Source organism: Talpa europaea, assembly GCF_964194135.1.
Source record: "Talpa europaea genome assembly, chromosome: 13".
Taxonomy (NCBI): Eukaryota; Metazoa; Chordata; class Mammalia; order Eulipotyphla; family Talpidae; genus Talpa; species Talpa europaea.
In genome coordinates, this window is record NC_140080.1 from 2,267,188 (window position 1) to 2,286,666 (window position 19,479).

General features: G+C 48.3%; 1 protein-coding gene across 1 annotated transcript; it reads right to left on the bottom strand.

Moving 5' to 3' along the window:
* Positions 1-897: 897 nt before the first annotated feature.
* CXXC4 (CXXC finger protein 4) lies at positions 898-18,639 on the bottom strand (the record flags this gene model as incomplete). The annotated part of the gene is made up of 2 exons (XM_084252772.1): positions 898-1,077; positions 17,554-18,639. The coding sequence occupies 2 exons, from the start codon at positions 18,637-18,639 to the stop codon at positions 1,033-1,035; spliced, it is 1,131 nt and encodes a 376-aa protein (XP_084108898.1). The 3' UTR covers positions 898-1,032.
* Between the last annotated feature and the right edge of the window lie 840 nt (positions 18,640-19,479).

A 19,479-nucleotide genomic window follows, 5' to 3' on the forward strand; every position in this document is an offset into this window, starting at 1 on the left:
ATATAGGGTTTATTTCCCTACCCAAAGAAAAAGCAAACCATCAACAAAAAATACCTACAGCTCATGTTGGGCTTGGAAAAGAAGTTAGTCATGGATTTCTTCCCCTAAGATAAGAGACTTCATCCTGTACCCTAGAAGACACCGCTTAAAAAAATCACACAACTGATCATCTGCATGTCCCAACTAGTCCGAGTTCTCCGCCTGACAGTGCGAACCCGGACCAACCAACCGCGCCAGCCAGCGTCGGAGCTGCATGCTCTGCACAGCGTCTGGGTGCGGAGCCTGGCAGGACACTACCCTACGACAGTGCTCCGTGTCCACCGAGGCGCTGGCAACACCATCCCCTCTTACAGCAAGACGGCGGAGGGCCACTGCCGGACGCACCATCAGCCTTGAGTTTTGTCAGACTTGGCAGCGAGTCTCTGCGGGGAGGGGCGCAGCGCAACGCGCCACGGCTGTCGTTGCTTCTAGAAACAACTGGCAAAAAAATATTTAAAGCTAAAATTTATTGCTCCAGATTTAACTCGCAGAACCATACTGTGGTGTACAAACTGTTAATCTCCATAGATGCTCAGACGTGATTGTCTCCTTGTGTCCAAACACACAAAATACAAGCTGCTATCTGTACAGTTTACAGTACTGAAACACATATATTTGAAAATGAAGTATAGATATGTACTTTGCAAAGATACATGATTTTACAGCAGGGGTTTACCCAAACTTATTTTTTTTTTTACAGTCACTTTCAAAATAGACAACAACTTCACTAGGATAGCTAAATTACATCAAAGAAAGATTCAGTGTATCGAAATGAAATAGACCGGCCGATTCCCCACGCTCCCAGATTATCTTTAAAGGTCTTTTTTCTCTTTTCTTTTCCTTTTTTTTTTTTTTTTTTGAAGAAACCCCGATACATAAAATGAAAATAATATCTGGATATTTTCTTCAGTGGTGGACTAAGCAGTTTCTTAAAACAAGACACTAGTGTGCCCTTCACTTCCAAATGCCTTGAAAATAAGATAAACTACTGCTTTAAAAGAACCATCGGAATGCTTCGGCGCTGGGAACAGGCGTTCTCTATAAAAAAAAAGCAAGAAAACAAGTTAAGCTTTCTTTCTAGGCCAAGAGCAAGTTAGAGTTCTCTCCTTTATACTCGGCAACACTTTCAGGCAGCAATACACAACATAATGTTTTAATATTTGATTAGAAATGCTTGATGTGAGAAGATCATAAAAAATATATTATTGGATTTAATGCTGATTTATTGAATGTAGCTATTAAAACACATTTATCTAAAGAAATACAGGAAACAGCATGGGATGCAGATAGCCACCACAGTAACTGAGGAAGCTTCAAGCTAGTAATCAATAGCAGGGAGACTGGCTAACAGGAGTACTTAAAATCTGTGTCTGCTGTCCATGTATGCTTCCTATGTGAGGCTGACGTTCGGAACTCAGTGAAGTCATTTCTTTATGCTGGAGAACTTCTTTTAGGGCCGGATAGTAACTATGACATCAGTGTCACCCTGTCACTCGTCAGTTACCAGAGCTACACATTCTCCCACATGCGCTAATGGGGACTAAACAAAATATGTCAGTATTTCAAAGTATGTCTTCACTTTCAACAAATTGAAATCCTATTTGTGAAAGGGATACTAACCAGTAATACTCAATGGCACTATTTTTTTAACCATAAAAATACTATGGCTTTCCAAAGAACTCATAGGCTAGCACCAAGAACGTAGGAGCAATCCTTTGAACAACATCTGTGAGCATTTCCTGTTAAGCAGTAGTTAGGCTACTGACTCTTCCGCCATAGGCTAACAGTCCAGTAGTTCACCATGCATATGTGTCATTGCAGAACAGAACCACAAGAGTCCATATGCAAGGGACAGGAGAACAAGCTAAGAGTGAACTTTCCTATAGGGGCAAACGGAAGAGAGCTGGTTTCATTCCTTCAACCTTTCAACAAGCCAGTGCAGACTGCAAGATGGCTGCTAAGAGTAAATGAGTATATCAATTGCTAAGCAGACTGTTACCAACATACTGGGTAAGTCCAGGACAACACACCCACCCACACACACACGCGCACACACACGTACACACACATACCCCTTGTAAACATCTTAAGGTTGTTAGGAGGAGCGCTTAAATTTCCTCTATGTGAAAAATTCTACTACAAACACTTTAAAAATTGAGGATAACTTTTATTTTCTTGCACATGGTGTATTTGGCTCACAGTCCTGTTGTAGTAACATCATCTAAAAAGAAAAGTGTATTAATTAAGATGTCAACTGAGATTTAAATAGCTAGCTGCTTTTCACTATCCTCACCAAAAATAATTTTTTAAAAAATTGTCCATAAGTCCCTATAATAAATTTCAAAGTGAATGTCTTAGAGTAAACTAAAGATATACTACAATTTATCTCATAAGTTTGCATACATATATATATATATATACACACATATATGTAAGTGTGGGCATATATATTTTCAGGTATACGCACACACGCCATACTTGCGAAATATTTTCTAAAAGCACAAAAGGTCCATTATCCCCATAAGCATAGCATTTATGAATATTTGAATCCTTACCCCTGATTATTTAGCTTTTTTTCTCTCCAGTTCACTATGCATACCTGAATCCCCAACATTTAGTGGATAAGAAAACAGACTTTATTTTCTAAAATTAATTTTTGAGTGACAAGCCTATCACTTCTGTATGCTCTTTACATTTATTCAATCATTATTCAAGGGACCATATGAAATAACAGGAAACATAACAAATTCCTCTGATAGTTGTGTTTCTGCCATACACACACACACGCACTCACACTCACACTCACACATGGTCACACACAGAGACAGTCAATGACAACTCAGTGGTTGATACCAGATGCTAACTTGCTGCCTGACGCCAAATAAGTATAAATTTTATATAAGTATGCATACTTATATAAATGTAGTCATTTTTAACAAGATAAGCTTGATCCAAGCATATTCATGCAATTACAGATTCACATATGAAAAATAAACATGTGCATATATATTCATATAGATTCGCATTTACATGTGTGGTGTGTGACACGGGGACGCCAACCGGCTCTCAGATGCCAACTGGAAACAAGACAGTGCGTATGTACTTCCATAATCTTGTATCTTGATAAACATATATGTTTATGAAGATAAACATAAAAAATACATGGAGTACATTTTTGTAGCGAGCTGAACCCCTTATGTTGCAGATACATGTTGAATTAAACCTCTCCCTGCTCTCAGATCTTTGCTGGACCTCTCCACCGCTCCTTTATCTGCAGTGTTCAGGGACAGCAGGATGCGGAGGCCACCTGAGGCACAAGGCCAGCCATGCAGGAAATGGTCGGTTGCTGCTCACTGCCCATGCGTGCTGCGAGGTGACCAGCTAAGGCGAACCTGAGAGAGGCATAGGGCTGCTTTCTGACACCAACACGGGAAGTCAGATACCCCCGTGTCTCCACACGGAGGGAGGGACCCACCTCTGCTTCAGGGGAAGGGAGGAGGCTGGGAAGCATCTTCTCGAAGTCATTTCTTTCTTCTATTAAGGAAGTTGAAGTGGTGAAGTGTAAGAGTGATTAGTGGGAAAATAAGCTAAAATGTGAGAAAATTTAGCAAAGCCACAAGCTCCTTCCAGAGACAATGACCAAGTCACTCCCCGGAGTTCTGAGGGGAGCTTTCTCTAGCAGTTTTATGTCAGGGTTAAAAACCACAGAAGTGCTGAGTGGCCTGCAGTCGCCTCCAGAGGGTGCACAGGCACCCGCCTGCCCTGTGGCAGCCAGTGGGCGCAACCTGGAAGGGCGCGTCTGGTTGGGGAGGCTGCCATGTCCTCAAGCGTGGAGGGCTGGTTCCTGATTCAGTCTCCACTCATCCGGGGACCTATCCTGTCTAGTTCTGTCAGCGCCTGAGGTGCACTCTGGAAGAGACTTCTGTTTCTGTGTTGCCAGGGCTAGGTGACTGGACCAGCTTCTTTCGGGTTCTATAAATGCCAGAGTCGCAGCTGGGAAATCACACTCCTGATGAGATTACAGTGACTTTCTGGATCTCCGTGATGCTAGCAGGAAATCGTTATCCTGAGTGACAGGAAAGCCAGATTCCCCAGGAAGAGGGGGGGCGGGAGGGGAGGCGCAGGCCAGACTGGCGCTGATCAGCATTGGTTAAGGCAGCCTTCGCTGCTGCTCAAGCAAGGGCGAACACTCCCTCGCTGGAGGCAGCCTGGCTCCCTGGGGGCCAGGCCAGCCCTGCAGCCTGCCCTCTGCAAAGCCTGGTCTTCCAGAGAATTTGCCCCTACCTGCCAGATACAGACGATCTTCAAGCAGAAAGGCATGCCTGCATTTCCCTCTGACTCTTGAAAAAGCACAGGTAGTTCCTTGAATGAAAGGATGACATCATCCAAGGTCAAGTGTATTTCCCACTTACTTTAAAAAAATACAAAAATTATGACTATCTCTGGCAGACATGTATTTCAGTTTGGTTTCTGTTAAATCAACAATGAGGATGAATCAAACAACCTAAAATAAGGATCCCGAAAGCCTCCCCCTGAAGAACATCAGCATAAGTGTCTCTTTCTTAGGGCCTCCTGAAAGTGATACGGCTGGGATAGCTTCAGGCACAGCAAGCACCTACACAGCTGTGCTCACTACGTCAGCTTCCAAAAAAACTCTTCTCCTAAAAGTGGAAGATGGGGTGCCCATGATCTCCACAAACACGGACGAGGCTATTCCTATCTAGGCAGAGCTAGCGAAATGCAGCGGAATTCACACCCCAAATAAGACTGACCGGCTTTAATCAAATGACACGTGAGTTTTCAAAGACCAAATCATGGTAACTTTCGATGCTAAAATGTACTTCAAAATAGACAGTTACAAACTGAGATAATGATTATGACACGAGCAACCCTGTAACTCAAGGTGAATCTGTCTTTCCAATCCTCACACACAGACTTCGTAGCCCCCAGAGCTCCGTGCCCCACGCAGGCTGGGAGCCCCACTGTGAGTAGGGGGCACATACAAAGATTCCCAAGCTGAAGCCAATAGTTTGGGGACCATTATTCCTACGCTGAGCGAAAAACGATCCCCCGTTCTCCCCACACACATTATAAAGGAAATCCGAGTCATCCAATCGTTCCCTAACTCCCATGTCATGACGTGAGGCCTGCTTTCTCCATGTCTCTCTGAACTGCCCACAGCCCTGTGTGACCTTCCAAAATTCCGCCTCCCCAGGAGGGAAGACTCCTGGGCAGCTACGTCCTTGAAGCTGGCTGAGCCATCCCTGAATCTCCGTTTACCTCTTCACACCAGAAATTGAAAACCTTAGTGAAGCACTAAATTTTGCAATGGAAAGGATGAGACTAAATATGGACAAGATGACAAGGTTCCGTTTTCCGCCTGTAGATAGTCTATTACATTTTATTTTGGCTTCATCTGAAAAGTTCAAGCTCTGGGACATTTTAGATGAACAAAAGCAAAAGGATTCTTGATGGTTGGGGGAAAACTACATTTTCCCCTAATTTGACTGGTAAGGATGTTAAAATACCAAGCTATGTAGGCTGTCCAATGTTTTAATTGACAAAATTTCAAAACTTACTTGGACAAAGAGAAAATGGTAACACACATGCAACGCTGTTCATGTGAACACACAGGACATACATTAATATCAATCTTTGGATAATTAATAATTAAGGTCTAAAATGATACCTAGCTAATATGAAAACCTTCCCAAAATGTTTCTAGCAGAAAGATTTTTCTATATTCTACTTATGAATAATAAATTTAAAAATAATATTTCAGTAACTATAACAGAATTATTAGCAAGCATAGATACAGCACAGGTCAGTAAGTCTGGGAGAACAATTTACTGGGAAGGGATAATTTCACAGCCCAATAATTAACTTATAGAAAAATTTTAATCATTTTAATCAATACCTCTACTTTAAAATACATGTTCATATGAGTATATACTATTTCTCCTTTTTAATGACATCTAACTTTCTCCTCTCCTGTTATAATATATGTGTCATATATGTCAAATCTCATAATCCAGATTCATTTATCAAGTAACTGTATAAATCTTTGGTACCCTCACATCTCACCTTGGCCATTATCCAGGTGTAATCCAGTACAACTATGAAGCCCACCCCTGACTTGCATATTGCACCCCTGTTTAAAGGGGACAAAACAGAAAGGGAGCCAAATCAATACCTGGATTGCTTCTGGGATAAGGGACATTCTAGCTTCTGTTTCCAAATGGACAACCGGGGCCAGGGCTTCTCTGACTGATGATGGAGAGGACAGCTGCCTCCTCGTGTGGGCCCAGACACCAGGGCTTGGGCCTCCCCGCTCCTGCATGGCTGCCAGCCTCACCAGTGCCTGTGCCTCGCCGCCAGGGCAGCCAGGAGGGCACGTGTGTAGGAGGGACAGCTAGCGCAGGTCTGTACAGGGGAGAAGGTTCATCAAGTGGCTCTGCGCCAGGCCAAGACAACACTCGGGCAGAGCAAGTCAGGAACACACGTGTGCACAGGTGCACTTCCATCCACACCTCGGAAAAGTCTCCCACTTTGGCCCTAGAACCTAATAGCACTTTATTTAGGCAACTGATATGCTACAAATGATCAGATTTCAATGTGTTTTGGTAAAAGCACTTCCTACCACCTCGTTCCGAACAACAAAATATTTCCTATTATAAATGGGAAGCTGAGTGATGACAATATTCTTAGCCATACAAAAATAACTATGCTATCAAGGTACCAGGGCAAGCAGAAAAAGGAAAATTTTTCAATGATCTACAAATTAAAATGGCATTTTTAGGAAATTATTTTATAGTATATATTTAACTCTATGTGCAAGAGGGAGTGTGAAAGGAAAATGAAAACGGAGATTAAAAATACAAATATTAGGTTGATGAATGACATCAATACTATCCTGTCCAAAATGATTTAAAATTTAGAATTAATTTTATTTATGTGTTTATACTTCATTTGTGAATCTTTGCATACACAAATGTATATGGCCGTTTGATAAGCGGATCTTAATACCACCTCCACTCACATGCACACAGCAGCGACAAAAGTTAGTAACTATCTCCCTCTAGGTCAGTCTGCTGATTCCTGCCAAGTGCAGAGGTACCTTTAGGTGAGGTCACTGCCAGCTACTGAAACACCACCTTCAACCTTGCCATGACCAAGTTGTTGGACAGTTTTGAAGAAGACACTGGAGTCTCACCTACGAGACAACTTGGTCATCTGGACACACCTTGGAACAACTTTGAAAATGTTGGTGATTTTTTTAAAGTTGTCAGTGAACTGCCTACTTCTTTAAAAAAGAGAAAAATTCATATGAAATGTGAGTAAATGGAAATCACTTGAAAATATTAAGAAGTGATTTGTACAACTGCCCTCATGAGGACCACATCTAATAAAGTAAGGTACAATGTAGTCAATAAAATACAATGTTCACTCCCGACCTCTACACTGCAATTCGAACTGTGGTTCTGCTCTCTGATTATCAGAGTCCTGGGGAGCTAAAAAGTGTTTCCCTTTTCTATATTACATAAAAATGTGAAAAATATTTTTTCTTAGGCTAAGTTCTGTAGCATTTGGGATACAGTCACTGAACTTCCTTTGCTTGAGAATCTTTTATGACAAAAAATCCAGCCACTGGGATAGTCCCAGTCTAAAAACCAAAGCCCTTTAATGTCCCTGAGTTACTTAGAAGAACGCAGACACAATTCCTGATACTTTAGTCCTTCAGATACTCCTAAGCCACACTTAACAGACCAACATGCTGCTTGTGGAGCATTTTTTTTTTAACTTTTTTTAATAATAAATTATTTGCTGCCACAGCAAGTACACAAATCAACCCCTCTGACTTTTCGGTCTCTCTCCTTAACTTCTTTTTAAATAATAAAAAGTCTAGAGTCCACAGCACTATAATTTACTTCTATCGAGTGGGTATACATTACTTAGCTCTTTAGAAACATATTTGAGGTCATCTCCCAGTAAGGGAAATGCACTTTTACGTGTTCTCCACCACCAGGTCGACAGAGCCTGTGCTAGAGCAAGCCCTCAAGTGTCTCCTCCAGATTTGTCTTCAGGGGATGGCCACATCCTACTTCTTTCTGTAGCCACCCTGTGTCCCATATTTGTGCAAAGAGAGTTGCCTTCACGTATTTACCTAACTGGCAGTGTCCATCAAGAATCCTGACTCTTCTCCAGGTATGGGATTGATAAGATGTAGTGATTAGTAGTCTCTTCATTCTTTGCCACTTTTTTTTCCTGGAGTCTTCTCCATATGTGCAATTCTCTATTTCCTAGTAAGTTCTCCTTAGAGCCACTTAAAACTCACACTGATATTGTGGAACAGCTCACTGTGCATTGATGCTGGGTGGCTTCTCTCTCCCTGAACACCATCGTTGATTTTGAGCATATCTCGGCCTCGCTATGTTTCTCACCACCCTCTTGGAAGGAGGACTCTCCAAAATAAACAGGAAGAGAGAAATGAGTGGTCAGTTGTCCCTGAACCTATTTTTTCTGCTGTGGCAGATGAACAGAAACAAAGCTCGGTGGATTTAGCTGGGTCCCACTCGAGACATCTTTGCTAACACTGTGAGACACTGATCTAGTCTCATAATTTCTTATTTACGCAGGCTCAAGGAGATGATGTCCTGTGTTCATCCTTGTGCCCACCCACCCCTTCCTGATCTGCCTTCAGTGTGTAACCGACATTGGCCCACCATTCCTGCCTCCTTCCCTCCCTCCATCCCTCTCTAGCATCTTTTTCCTTTGTTTTCTTCCTTGCTTTACTTGTTTCTGTTAATATAGCCCTTTCTCTTCAGATCAAACAAGTGTCCCTGGTACTTGGCAAAATAGCCTTAAAATAGCATGTCACACTGTTGCTCCTCAGTATGTTCAAATATCCAAGCCAACTATTTTATTCTTCTTACTCCTTGAAAAACTCTGGCATACTGATAGAAAGCGTGAGGCTTTGCACCGTGAGCACTGCAGTGGCCAGGCAGCGGGCAGGTGAGTCTCTTCTCACCGTCTGGGGAGACACTAGGCCAAGGGCGAGTCACAGACTCCCAAGGCTTTATGAGGCAGCTTCAAGAGATTTCTAAAATTTCAGTATCTCAAAGGTGTCCACTTCTTATATAAGTTAGATAACTAAGCATCGTGGATGAAGGATGAACACATAGAGTCAGGGAATAAAAAATTGGGATAATGAAAAAAAAAGGTGTGAATAAAGTTTTGAGTTCCCTAAGCTCTGTGTGTGTGTGTGTGTGTGAGTGAGTGTGTGAGTGGGTGTGTGTGTGTGTACAGCACCTACTACAAGTCTTAGAAAATAACAGTTCCCTACCTACAGATTTGTTAACTTGGATTGCATTTATTTATATTTATCAAGAGTCTACTGTGTGCTTATTAATAAACCATGTGCTCGTGGTTTTAGCAGCAAAGGTACAGACCTGCCTAGAAGACGCTATTTATAGAAACACATTTACTATCTCATTAACATTGTTCCATTGACAAACATAATTTCTTTCCTCACTACACACTTGTTCAGTTGGGTTGTTGCTGTCACTCAACGAGCGTTCTACAAACTTTCTTGGGCTGGAACCATCGGCGGGCGAGCCGTCGGACACAGCGGCGGGGCACACGCATGCACACAGCCGCACACAGCCGGGGCAGTCGCCTTCAGTCAGAAAGAACATCGACATGTCACCCAAACAGCATACTCACAAGGAGAGAATCACGTGTGGAAAATCCTGAGCCACTCCACTTCCTACCCAACTGCTCTCTCTCGGGGCGGCCTCACGCAGAAGGTCCAATATACATTTCCTTCCGGGTGGAAAAGGCCAGTGTTCTGTTTTATTTTCATGCAGGAAAATCCAAGCACACAATGTATCCAATGCTTCCTAGGAGACCCCACATCTTCGTTCTCATCCACCTGCACACAGCTGAGAATTTTATCTGTTCCTCATTCTGGACTCCACGAAAACCATCACTGAGCTCATTTAACACATAAACAAGAAAGGTTCCCACAGAGGAGTCTCTCTCCAGCGCAGTTATTTTTCTACCCCTGATTCCCCATCACTCATAATCATCACTCCCACACTGTGAAATTTACGCCGCCTGTTATTCTTTTACATTTTGACTTCATCTCTCTTCTCTCTGCAAGGTTTTGAGGAAAATTCATCTGGAATTTGCCGGATTTGCTGAAACATACGGAAAGGCCCGTGGCTGCTCCTGAGCGACACACACAGCCAGCCCCAGCTCTTCTCATCCTGCCTGACCTCTAGCCTTTTGATACGATCAAAAGATAGTTATCATAGATTTTTAGCACCTTCAGCAGTTTTCTCCCTAGTTGGATGCTTGTCTTCACTTTCCTTGGAATGTCCTCTGAATGGCAATTTACATGCAGGTGACCCAAACAGGGATTCCATTTTCCACCCACGTTGGGAGGGCTGTCTCTGATTCACGCTTCGGAGTTACCCCACCAAGTATTTTAAATAAGGAAAAATGATGACATCAGCCAAAGCACAATCTGCTTTTCCTGGTCCCTCCATTCCTCCTGCGCCTCAGCTCTGACTCCCAAACTCGTCTCAAGTCTTGGAAAGACACCCCCCCCCACCCCCCGCCTTCCTTTCCTCGCAGTCCATTCTGGGTAAACCATCGTAACTGCTGAAGGAAGCAGACCCACTTTGCTGTCGTGAGGAAGCTCCTTCCAGACCCTACAGAGGCCCTAGCTTGACTATTCCTTTCTCCTTTGTTTTCAACATTTTGTGGCGAGTTTCTGAATCTCTAGGGCTTACCACTCTTTTTCTCCCAGAAACCACCAGCCCTTTTTCACTGTTGCGTTCTAACTCTCCAGTTCATAAATGCTCTTACTAAAGAGGGGAGGGGGGGAAGGCAAGCTCCATAAAGTCATTTCACTTTTAATCTCAAAATGTTTCCCCACTTTAGTTTCCTACACATGCACACCTCTATCTTCTAGAGCAAACGTTAATCTACAATCTCCCGCTATTTCTTAAATGTCTCTAACTAGAATTCATGATAAGCATTTAACTATTTCTTTCTTACAACAATTTCCTTCAACTCACTCACTCACACTTAGAAGAACTCCCTGGGTTTGTCCAAAAAAAGAAAACAGCAGCCACTGAAGGGGCTGGGTCAGCAAAGCGGAGCAGCTTTAAAGACAGAGAAGTGCACAGCAGCAGGAAGGAGGGCGGCCCACAGGCCGAGAGACCTCCTCACTGGGCAAAGTGATACAGGCACGGAACAAGGGAAACCTGTTTATCAGGCTTATCTCTGCAAGTGGAATCAAGCCAGATCTTCGGGAACTAGATGCTTAAATCAAACATTCAGAAATCCCAAGGCCCCCAAATAGTCTACACCCGGGCATTCACTTTGGAAAGCTGTAAGTAACCAGTGGTGTCATCTACAAAGACAACTGTCTTCCTCTTTCTAACTTCAAAACGGGTACAAGAATTTGCTTAGTACCTTTCAGCATGCAACACCCTCTGACCTACATGTCACACTGAAAAGGTGTATGGCGTGCTGAAATTACCATCCCCCATCATAGCTGAGGAAAGTTCCGAGGAGTTATGCAGTGGGCCTGACTGTGTCCAGCTGGTGGTCACCTGCACCAGCGGGTCTTTTTCCACAACCTGTCATCTACAGGTGACCACATGGCCCAAGTATCCTTTTAATTATCACAGCAATGAAAAACCAAGAAACTAACAGAATTTCTGAATATAATTTAAATTTGGTTTTGTATCAACCAAGGAAACATCTTTAGTATTAGTTCTTTGAAAAAGTAATTGTTTCCTTTGAATTTTTTATGAGGATGGCATGTGCTGTGAAACAGATGGGTTAACTATGGCAAAACAGAAAAATATGTAGCAGGCTCGCTCTCATACCTGGCTATGGAGTCTCAGCCTCGTAAAATAAATTAAGCGAAAGCCCTGGAATTTCACAGAGGAAAAAATATTTCTCATAATGTTTTAGAGTAGAAGTTAACAAGCCTGCTGGGATCCTTTTAGCCCCTGCAGAGCTAAGTCTTCAACATTATTAAAAGGCTGTCGCATGTGAAGTATGGAGCAACATAACGCAGACAACAACGGAGGACACGCGGTGCGGAGAGCAGGGAGGCTGTGCCGTCGCTGGGAATCATTCCATTTCAGGACAGGTGTTTGCATGTGATGGAACAAGATATGACTGAAGGATGATCCCCCCACCACCCCAATATCCTGAAACACCTATGAGGAATAACAGAAGCTCATGGAAAGGTAAGTTAAGAACAAGCAGAGGTGCTGCGGGGACAGAAACATGTAACATGGCCCCACATCCTCCCCATGCACGCCAATGACGAAAAACAAACAAACGAACAAACTCTGTTGAAAGCAGGTTAAAAAAAATTTTTTTTCTAGAGTGCTCTGCTTCCCTTGCCAAGATCATCTGCCCTTCTAATGGGGGATTGAAATGCTTGCATAAAAATCAAGTATTTTATAATTATTTTGGGTTCCTTGCTCTTTTTGTTTTTAAGATTTATTGATTTATTTATACATACAAGAACCAGGGTACAGGCCAGAGCTGTGGAGGGGGCGGGGTGAGAGGATTCATCTCATCAGAGACAGAGTGGGGAGCAGAACAGGCAGACTGACCGAAGTACACTGCTGAGGGGAGCAGCAGGCGAGTCAGGAGAGGTCTGCTGCGCCATATGTGGGTTAGCTCCCTGGCTGTGGATCAAACTCATGCTGCAGTGGCTGCGGAGAGCTTCATGGGTTGTGTCTTAGCAAGGCCCTGGATTCCTTGCTCTTTAAAGACTAGTCTAAAAGAGAAAAACTAAAAAAGAAGTCTTTTCTCCAATTTGCATATTCACAGGAGCCTTTCAGTGAATCTTGAATTTCACCCGTTCATTCACTTATTTTTACGTGACGAATACGTGAGATCCTTTTTTAATATTTTGCATAAGGTTGAGTAAAAACAAACGTAAGATAGCGAAGCGTATCCACTTATGTGAAATTTATTGAAAAGTGGGGTATGTTTGCTATACTTTTTGGAAGAAAAATGAAAAACAATATTTTCTGGTAAGAGTGAACTTCATCCCCAGACCATCTGACCAGTGATGGCTGGATGTTAAGATTGAGGAGCACCAACTCCTTTAGAAGAGTTTTTAAAGACACGCTATTCCCTGGGAATAATCAAATGCACAAGCTGGGCCCATGACCAGCCCGGCTGCGCGACCAAATACGCAAGGGGAGCCCACTTGGGCCGCGCTCACAATGTCAGTCTTTCGACTATTTGATGAAAGTGTCCCATATTTATCAGCCTTTGGATCTGACTACACAGAACTCGAACTATTCAGCCGGGGGGAAACAGTTGTGTGAAACAAACAAAATAGCCACTAATAAATCAATGATCAATTAATTAAAACCCCTAAAAATTAAGTGGCTTTTATTTCCCTCATCACTAGCTCACACTTTCATTCCTTATTTGAAGTGTCCAAACACTTTTTTTCTGCTTAAACTGAAGTCTAGGCTTTCAATGTGCCCCACTGGCTCTCCTGGTGGTTTGTACTTGAATATCACATGTTCTTTTGGAATAATTTACAAATTTATTTTCACTGCCATCCAAAACATTGCTTAGCATTTATTTATATGATGCCTGGATGGATGGGATGTTTTCATTTGGAAATTATTGAAAACGTGTGGCTGTTTAAAGAGCCACTTTGCACCCGTGTTTTGAAGCTCATGGTGGATCAGGCCGCCGCGCGCCCCACCCTTGCGTGGCATGCGACATGGCTGCTACAGATCTCTGCTGCGACTTCAGCTGCTCCTCTTTCCCTTGGAGTTTAGCATTTTCAGGTTAAAACAAATGTTTATGTTTCCTGGTAGATGTTTCATTTTAAGGAATGAATTATTTGTGTTTCACCCATAAGTGGAATAAGCTTCAAAGTTTCAAACTTTAAAAACTTGGTGGACATTCATGGCCTGATTCCCCTATCTATGCACAGACTCTGAAAGCGAGTGACACACTGACTCTCTACCCGGCTTTGGGGAGCAGGTGCCCCCTTTCTGCCCGTGCGGCCAGAATGCCTGTGGCTAGCTCTCAGTGGCCAGTGCGGGGAGGCTCAGGGCACAGCCCAGTGTGTCCACCCCGAAACACTCTTCTCAGTCAAATATCAAATTTGGAGCAACACCTGCATACGCTTCCTCCTGGGTACGTTTCCTCGCACTCCTTAGATGCCCAAGCTCACTTGCAGGAAATTATCGTGGGCCTGTACAAGCAGCAGGAATGTTTTAAAAAGTGGAAAAGAACACACACAAAAGAGAGAACGAACGGCATTGTCCTGTCTCCTGACTTTGCAGCTGTTCGGTCTCTCACCGGGTGTCCCTACATGGTCCCTCCCCCACTCACAGAAACTCTGGGAGGTGACAGCAGAGCAGACTGGGCGCAGGGCACCTCCCCAGGGGCCGGGCACTAATGTGACTCCATGAATCAGCTGATAGGAGAGAAGCCAGGCCAGGTGGTCTCCACCCAGCTCCATCATGCCACCTGAGCCAGGTGCAGGGATGGGAGGCGGGGCTTGCCAGGGACAATTTCATCCCTGAGTTACAGCAGGTCCTGCTACTTTGAAGAGTTGGAGCTTAGTATCAAAAATGTATCTGTTGTGAGTATATAAAACTGAAGGATTATCTTTGAGGACAAAGTGCTAGTATGTAACAAATGACAATAGCTGATGTTTCTAGGCATATCTAGGGACTTATTAGTGGTCACTTAGGATACAAAGTTTCCAGATAAGCTGTTGAAGGAAAGACATTCAGCTGCTTAGAACAACTGCTTTGAAACTTAGTCACAATATTTATTCTAGCAATTGACTAAGAGAACAGTGGGGTGTGCAAACTAGGGAGCCTTCTACCCTTGGTAAAAGGCATTTGTTTATGCGGCTTGTTATCATACGAAATGTTATCAAGAGGTCACTGTACAAACATATTTTGAAAACATGAGAGATGCTCTTAACATGAGAACTAAGCAAGAAAATGTGGAAATAAGTCAAGCGGTTTGGAAAGGAAGGTTGGAGGGGAGGCTTTTTTAAAAGTGTGGGTAAGGATCCCAACACACCCACGTGTGTCTGTCTTAATTTCAGTGTACTCACCCTGAAAATCTGATTATGGCTCAAGGCTCTGGGATGAAAATAAGTCAAAGGGAAAAAGGACACATCGGGTTTGAAGTGACAAACGAGAATGATGTAAGTGATGGCCGTGAGCCACTCAGGGATGGGTGTCCATAACCCAGCACCAGGAGTAGGAGGCACTGAACTGATGTGTGGGCAGGTGATGTCCACAATGGACCCCCAAATCCCTACCCTCAGTGAAGCAGCGAAGGGTCTGTGCAAGCTCTACCCCATCTCCTCAGATGACGATAAGGAACCAAGTTAGAGAGAGGCAGGTAGGCTAGGGGGTGGGGGGTGGGGGGGCCTGCACTGACCCACAAGCACTGGCCCAGCTCCACTTCGGGCAGCACCCTCTGTCACTGACTTGTGCCCGGCTGGCTTCCCAGAAGCCCCCTGCGTGCTGACACGTGTCCTCAAGGAAGCACCCTGCCATGGCATTCTGTGAATGGTCCAGGTAGACACTTAGCCAATGACAACCATTTTCTCCTTTCTTCCTGCCAAGCAGCGTTCCATGACGGATCTTAGCCTCAAAGCGGGGCAATCTTGGGGTGAGAGGGGTGCAGGTCGCATATCTCAGAGGCTGCACTGCAGACAGAAACTCGCTGCTCCCTCCTCCCCCCCATGCCCAGCTTTGTCAAGACCAGCAGGACTGTGTACAGGTGGATCTTAAAAAAGAACAAGAGGTAATGCAAGAAGACTTTGTGATCAGAATGCCTCGGGAATCTCGACAGCACAAGTTGGTGGGACAGCCACGAAGAAAGAGAAAAGGAAACTGATGGAATCCTCTTAGAAACCCCCACAGAAAACCCGCGAGTCGTTGGTCAAGCTCTGTCATCAGGGCGGTCATTTACTAAAGCAGTCAGAATTACACAGTGGTCCCGTCCACTAACACCCTGAACCCGGATGCTGAGAGTCACCTGGGCCTGGCTGGAGAGGAGGCCCACCAGCCCCCTGAGGAGAGACCATTATGGTTCCAGAAGAGGAAGGAGAGGCATGGGGTCCTTGTCAACTGGGCGAACAGGAAAGTTCCGTCTGAACTGGATTTTAATTTCTCACAGGCCTTAGAGACCTAAAGAAATTACAATAAGAAATCGAGAAAAAAAAAAAAAAGAGAGAATTCAGAGGCTGAAAACTCGTTTTTTTGCCACCTAAGAGGATATAAGGACCTGCGTTTCTATAATTGCTATTGTCTTTGCTCAAGCAGAGCTGCTGAAGGAAATGAAAGAAACCTGGAGCTAAGTCAAAGCCTGCGCTGAGAGGCTTTCTCTTACAAAGAGGGCCAGGCGCGCTGTCTGGGTGGAGACGGTCACCAGCCATGATGCCCTGCACCATTTCCTCTGACTTCTATGAATAGAACTAGAAGCAAAACTACCTCATTTGTGCTCAAAACCTGCAACAGATCTCTCACGCTTCTCTCTCATCACTTCACAGACCTGCTCTTCCGAGGGGGCGCCCTTGGCGTCACCCATCACCTTGCTCTGGAACGGGCGGGTGCTGTGATGATGGTGCCGCACCCCAGAGCCCACACCTATGTATGGCCTTCCCTGCAGGAGCAACTGACGGCCTGCGGGACGTTTCCTCCAAGGGCTGGATTTGATTACCGACCTTACCACCTGCCACCCGCGGCCTTCACCTGCTATTCCCCACTCGTTCCCTTTCTGTTCTGATCAGGTGATGGAAACACCCCGAGAAACTTCCACCGAAGACATCATCTTTGTTTTTAACGTACTCAAAAGCCTAATCCACCATTACTTGGGCGATCGTCTGGATGGACGCCGTCTGTGTCCGGAACAGACGGGGAGGAGGAACCACTACTGCCTCCTCCGCCTCCTCGGTGTCACCCAAACCGCGTGGGGCACAGCGATTCGGTGGCCGCGGAGCGCAGACGTGGAGAACCGCAGGGGCCTCGGCGGCGGCGGGACGCGCCCGGGCGCGAGGAAAGCGCGTGACACCGGGGGCAGCCCGTGGACGCCGCCCTCCCCGCCTGGGGGGCGCCGGCCCCGCATCCCCGAGGCTAAGTCACGTCTCCTGGCAGCCGCGGGGGCCCCGGGCCCGCGCCCCGGGCTCTGCCCTCTCGGAGCTATAACGGGCGGGCCGAGCGCGCGGTGGGCGGCGGCGCGGCGCGGAGAGCCGCCTCGGGGGGGGGGAGGGGGAGGGGGGCGGGGGGCACCCCCCGGCCGCCGCGTCCTTCCCGCCCCCGGCCCCGGGCGGGCGGGGGGCGCTCAGAGCCGGCAGGGCGCGTCGGGGCCGGGCGGCGGCAGGCGGCAGCCCGGCCAGAAGCCCGGCAGCGGGGAGGACAGGGGCGCGAGCAGGGGCGGGGGCAGCGCGGGGAGCAGGAAATCGTCCCCTCTGACCTCGAGCGCCGCGCCCGGCTTCTTCTTGAGCTCCTCGCACTTCCTGAACTTGCAGATCTGGTGTCCGGTCTTGCGGTTGCGGCAGCTGCTGCACACGCCGCAGTTGATGAGGCGCTTGCAGGGCACGCACACGCCGCAGCGCTTCCGCTTCTTCTTGGCGGGCGTGGCGGCGCCGGAGCCGGCGGGCGCGGCGGCGGGCGCGGCGGGCCCGGGCGGGCAGTCCGCCAGGCTGGCGATCTGGAAGGCGCTGTCCGACACGGCGGCCGAGGCGGCGGCGGGCGAGTGCAGCGCCGTCATGACGATCACGCCGGGCGGCAGCGAGAGGCCGCCGAGCGCGGGCAGCGCGGGGAAGGCGCCCACGCGCTCGGGCAGGTTCATGAGGTCGGCGTCGGCCGCGCCGCACTTGAGCTTGTTGACGCAGTCGCCCGCCAGCGGCCGGCAGTGCTCGGGCGCCAGCGCGGGCAGGAAGTTGCCGTTCGCCATCTGCAGCGCGGGCTCGGCCGCGCAGCCCGCCTTGCCCAGGCGCGCCGCGTCCCCGCGCGCGTGCAGCCCCGCGCGGCCGCCGCCCCCGCCGCCGCCGCCGCCCCCGCCGCCGCCCCCGCCGCCGCCGCCGCCGCCGCCCCCCGCGGGCAGCAGCGCCGCCGAGGCCGCGGCGGAGGAGGCGGCGGCGGCGGCGGCGGCCGAGGCCGAGGACTTCCTGCCGCCCCCGCCGCCCCCGCCGCCGCCGCCGCCGCCGCCGCCCCCGCCGCCGCCCCCGCCCCCGCCGCTGCCCCAGAGCATGGCGGTGGCGGCGGCCGCGGTGGCCGCGTTGTCGCAGGTCCAGGGGGACATGCCGATGCGCGCGGCGGCCGCGGCGGCGGCGGCGCTGCTGGGGAAGATGGGGGTGGTGATGCGCGCGATCTTGGCGGCCTGCGGGAAGGCGCCGCCGCCGCTCTTGTAGAAGGACGAGGCGAAGGAGCGGTAGCGCTCCATCTCCGAGTTGTAATCCACCAGGCTGTTGAGCGCGCCCTCGGGCAGGTGGCTCTCCTTGGGCAGCCCCGGCGCCTCGGGGCCCGGCCCCGGCTCCACGCAGACGTTGGTGTTCATGGTGCAGGGGGGGAAGAAGGGGTGCAGGGTGCAGGCGGGGGCCGCCGGGCCCGGCCCCGCGGCGGGAGGGGGGCGCGCGGGCGCGGGGCGATGGTGCTGCGGGGCGCGCGGCGGCGGCGGGCGGCGGGCGGGCGGGCGCCGGGGCGCGGGGCCGGAGCAGGAGGCCCGCGCTACTCCGCGCTGGGGCGCATGTCCGCGCTCGGCGAGGTCCCCGGCGGCGTCGTCCTTTGCATTATCCTCCAACTGCCACAACTAAAATAAAGAAAGTCATTCCAGCGGGCTGCACGAGGACGGGGCGCAAAAACAAACAGTCCCCGCGCGCCCCCACCGCAGGCACCGCGAGCTCCCACCGTCCCCGTCAGGTCGTTTGCATAACAATCGTCAAGGCGCGACCCCCTCCCCTCCCCCACGCTCCCACCGCGCTCCCGCCCCCCGCCGCCCCCCTGCCGCCCCCCTGCCTCCCCCTGCCTCCCTCCCCGCCCGCCCGCCCGCCCGCCCGCCCGCCTCCCTCCCGCGCCCGCCCCCCCTCGCTCCCTCCCTCCCTCCCTCCCTCGCCCGCTCGCCCTCTCCCCACTGCACGCCACAGCTCCTCCCCCCTATTCTTATAACCCTCCTGAGAAAACGCATTAATAGCCGGGGTACCCGGGGAAGGAGGAAAGACGGGGGTGACAAATGCCGAGGGAAAAGGGCAACTGGAGTGCTAAAGACATGCAAATCAGGGGTGCGAGGGCGACACCACCTAGAAGCAGAGGGCATTTAAACATTATGAAATGTGTGAACGGGCGCAGCCTGGGCATGCAAATGCTGTAGAGGAGAGAACAGCAATGGCCCTATGAGGAA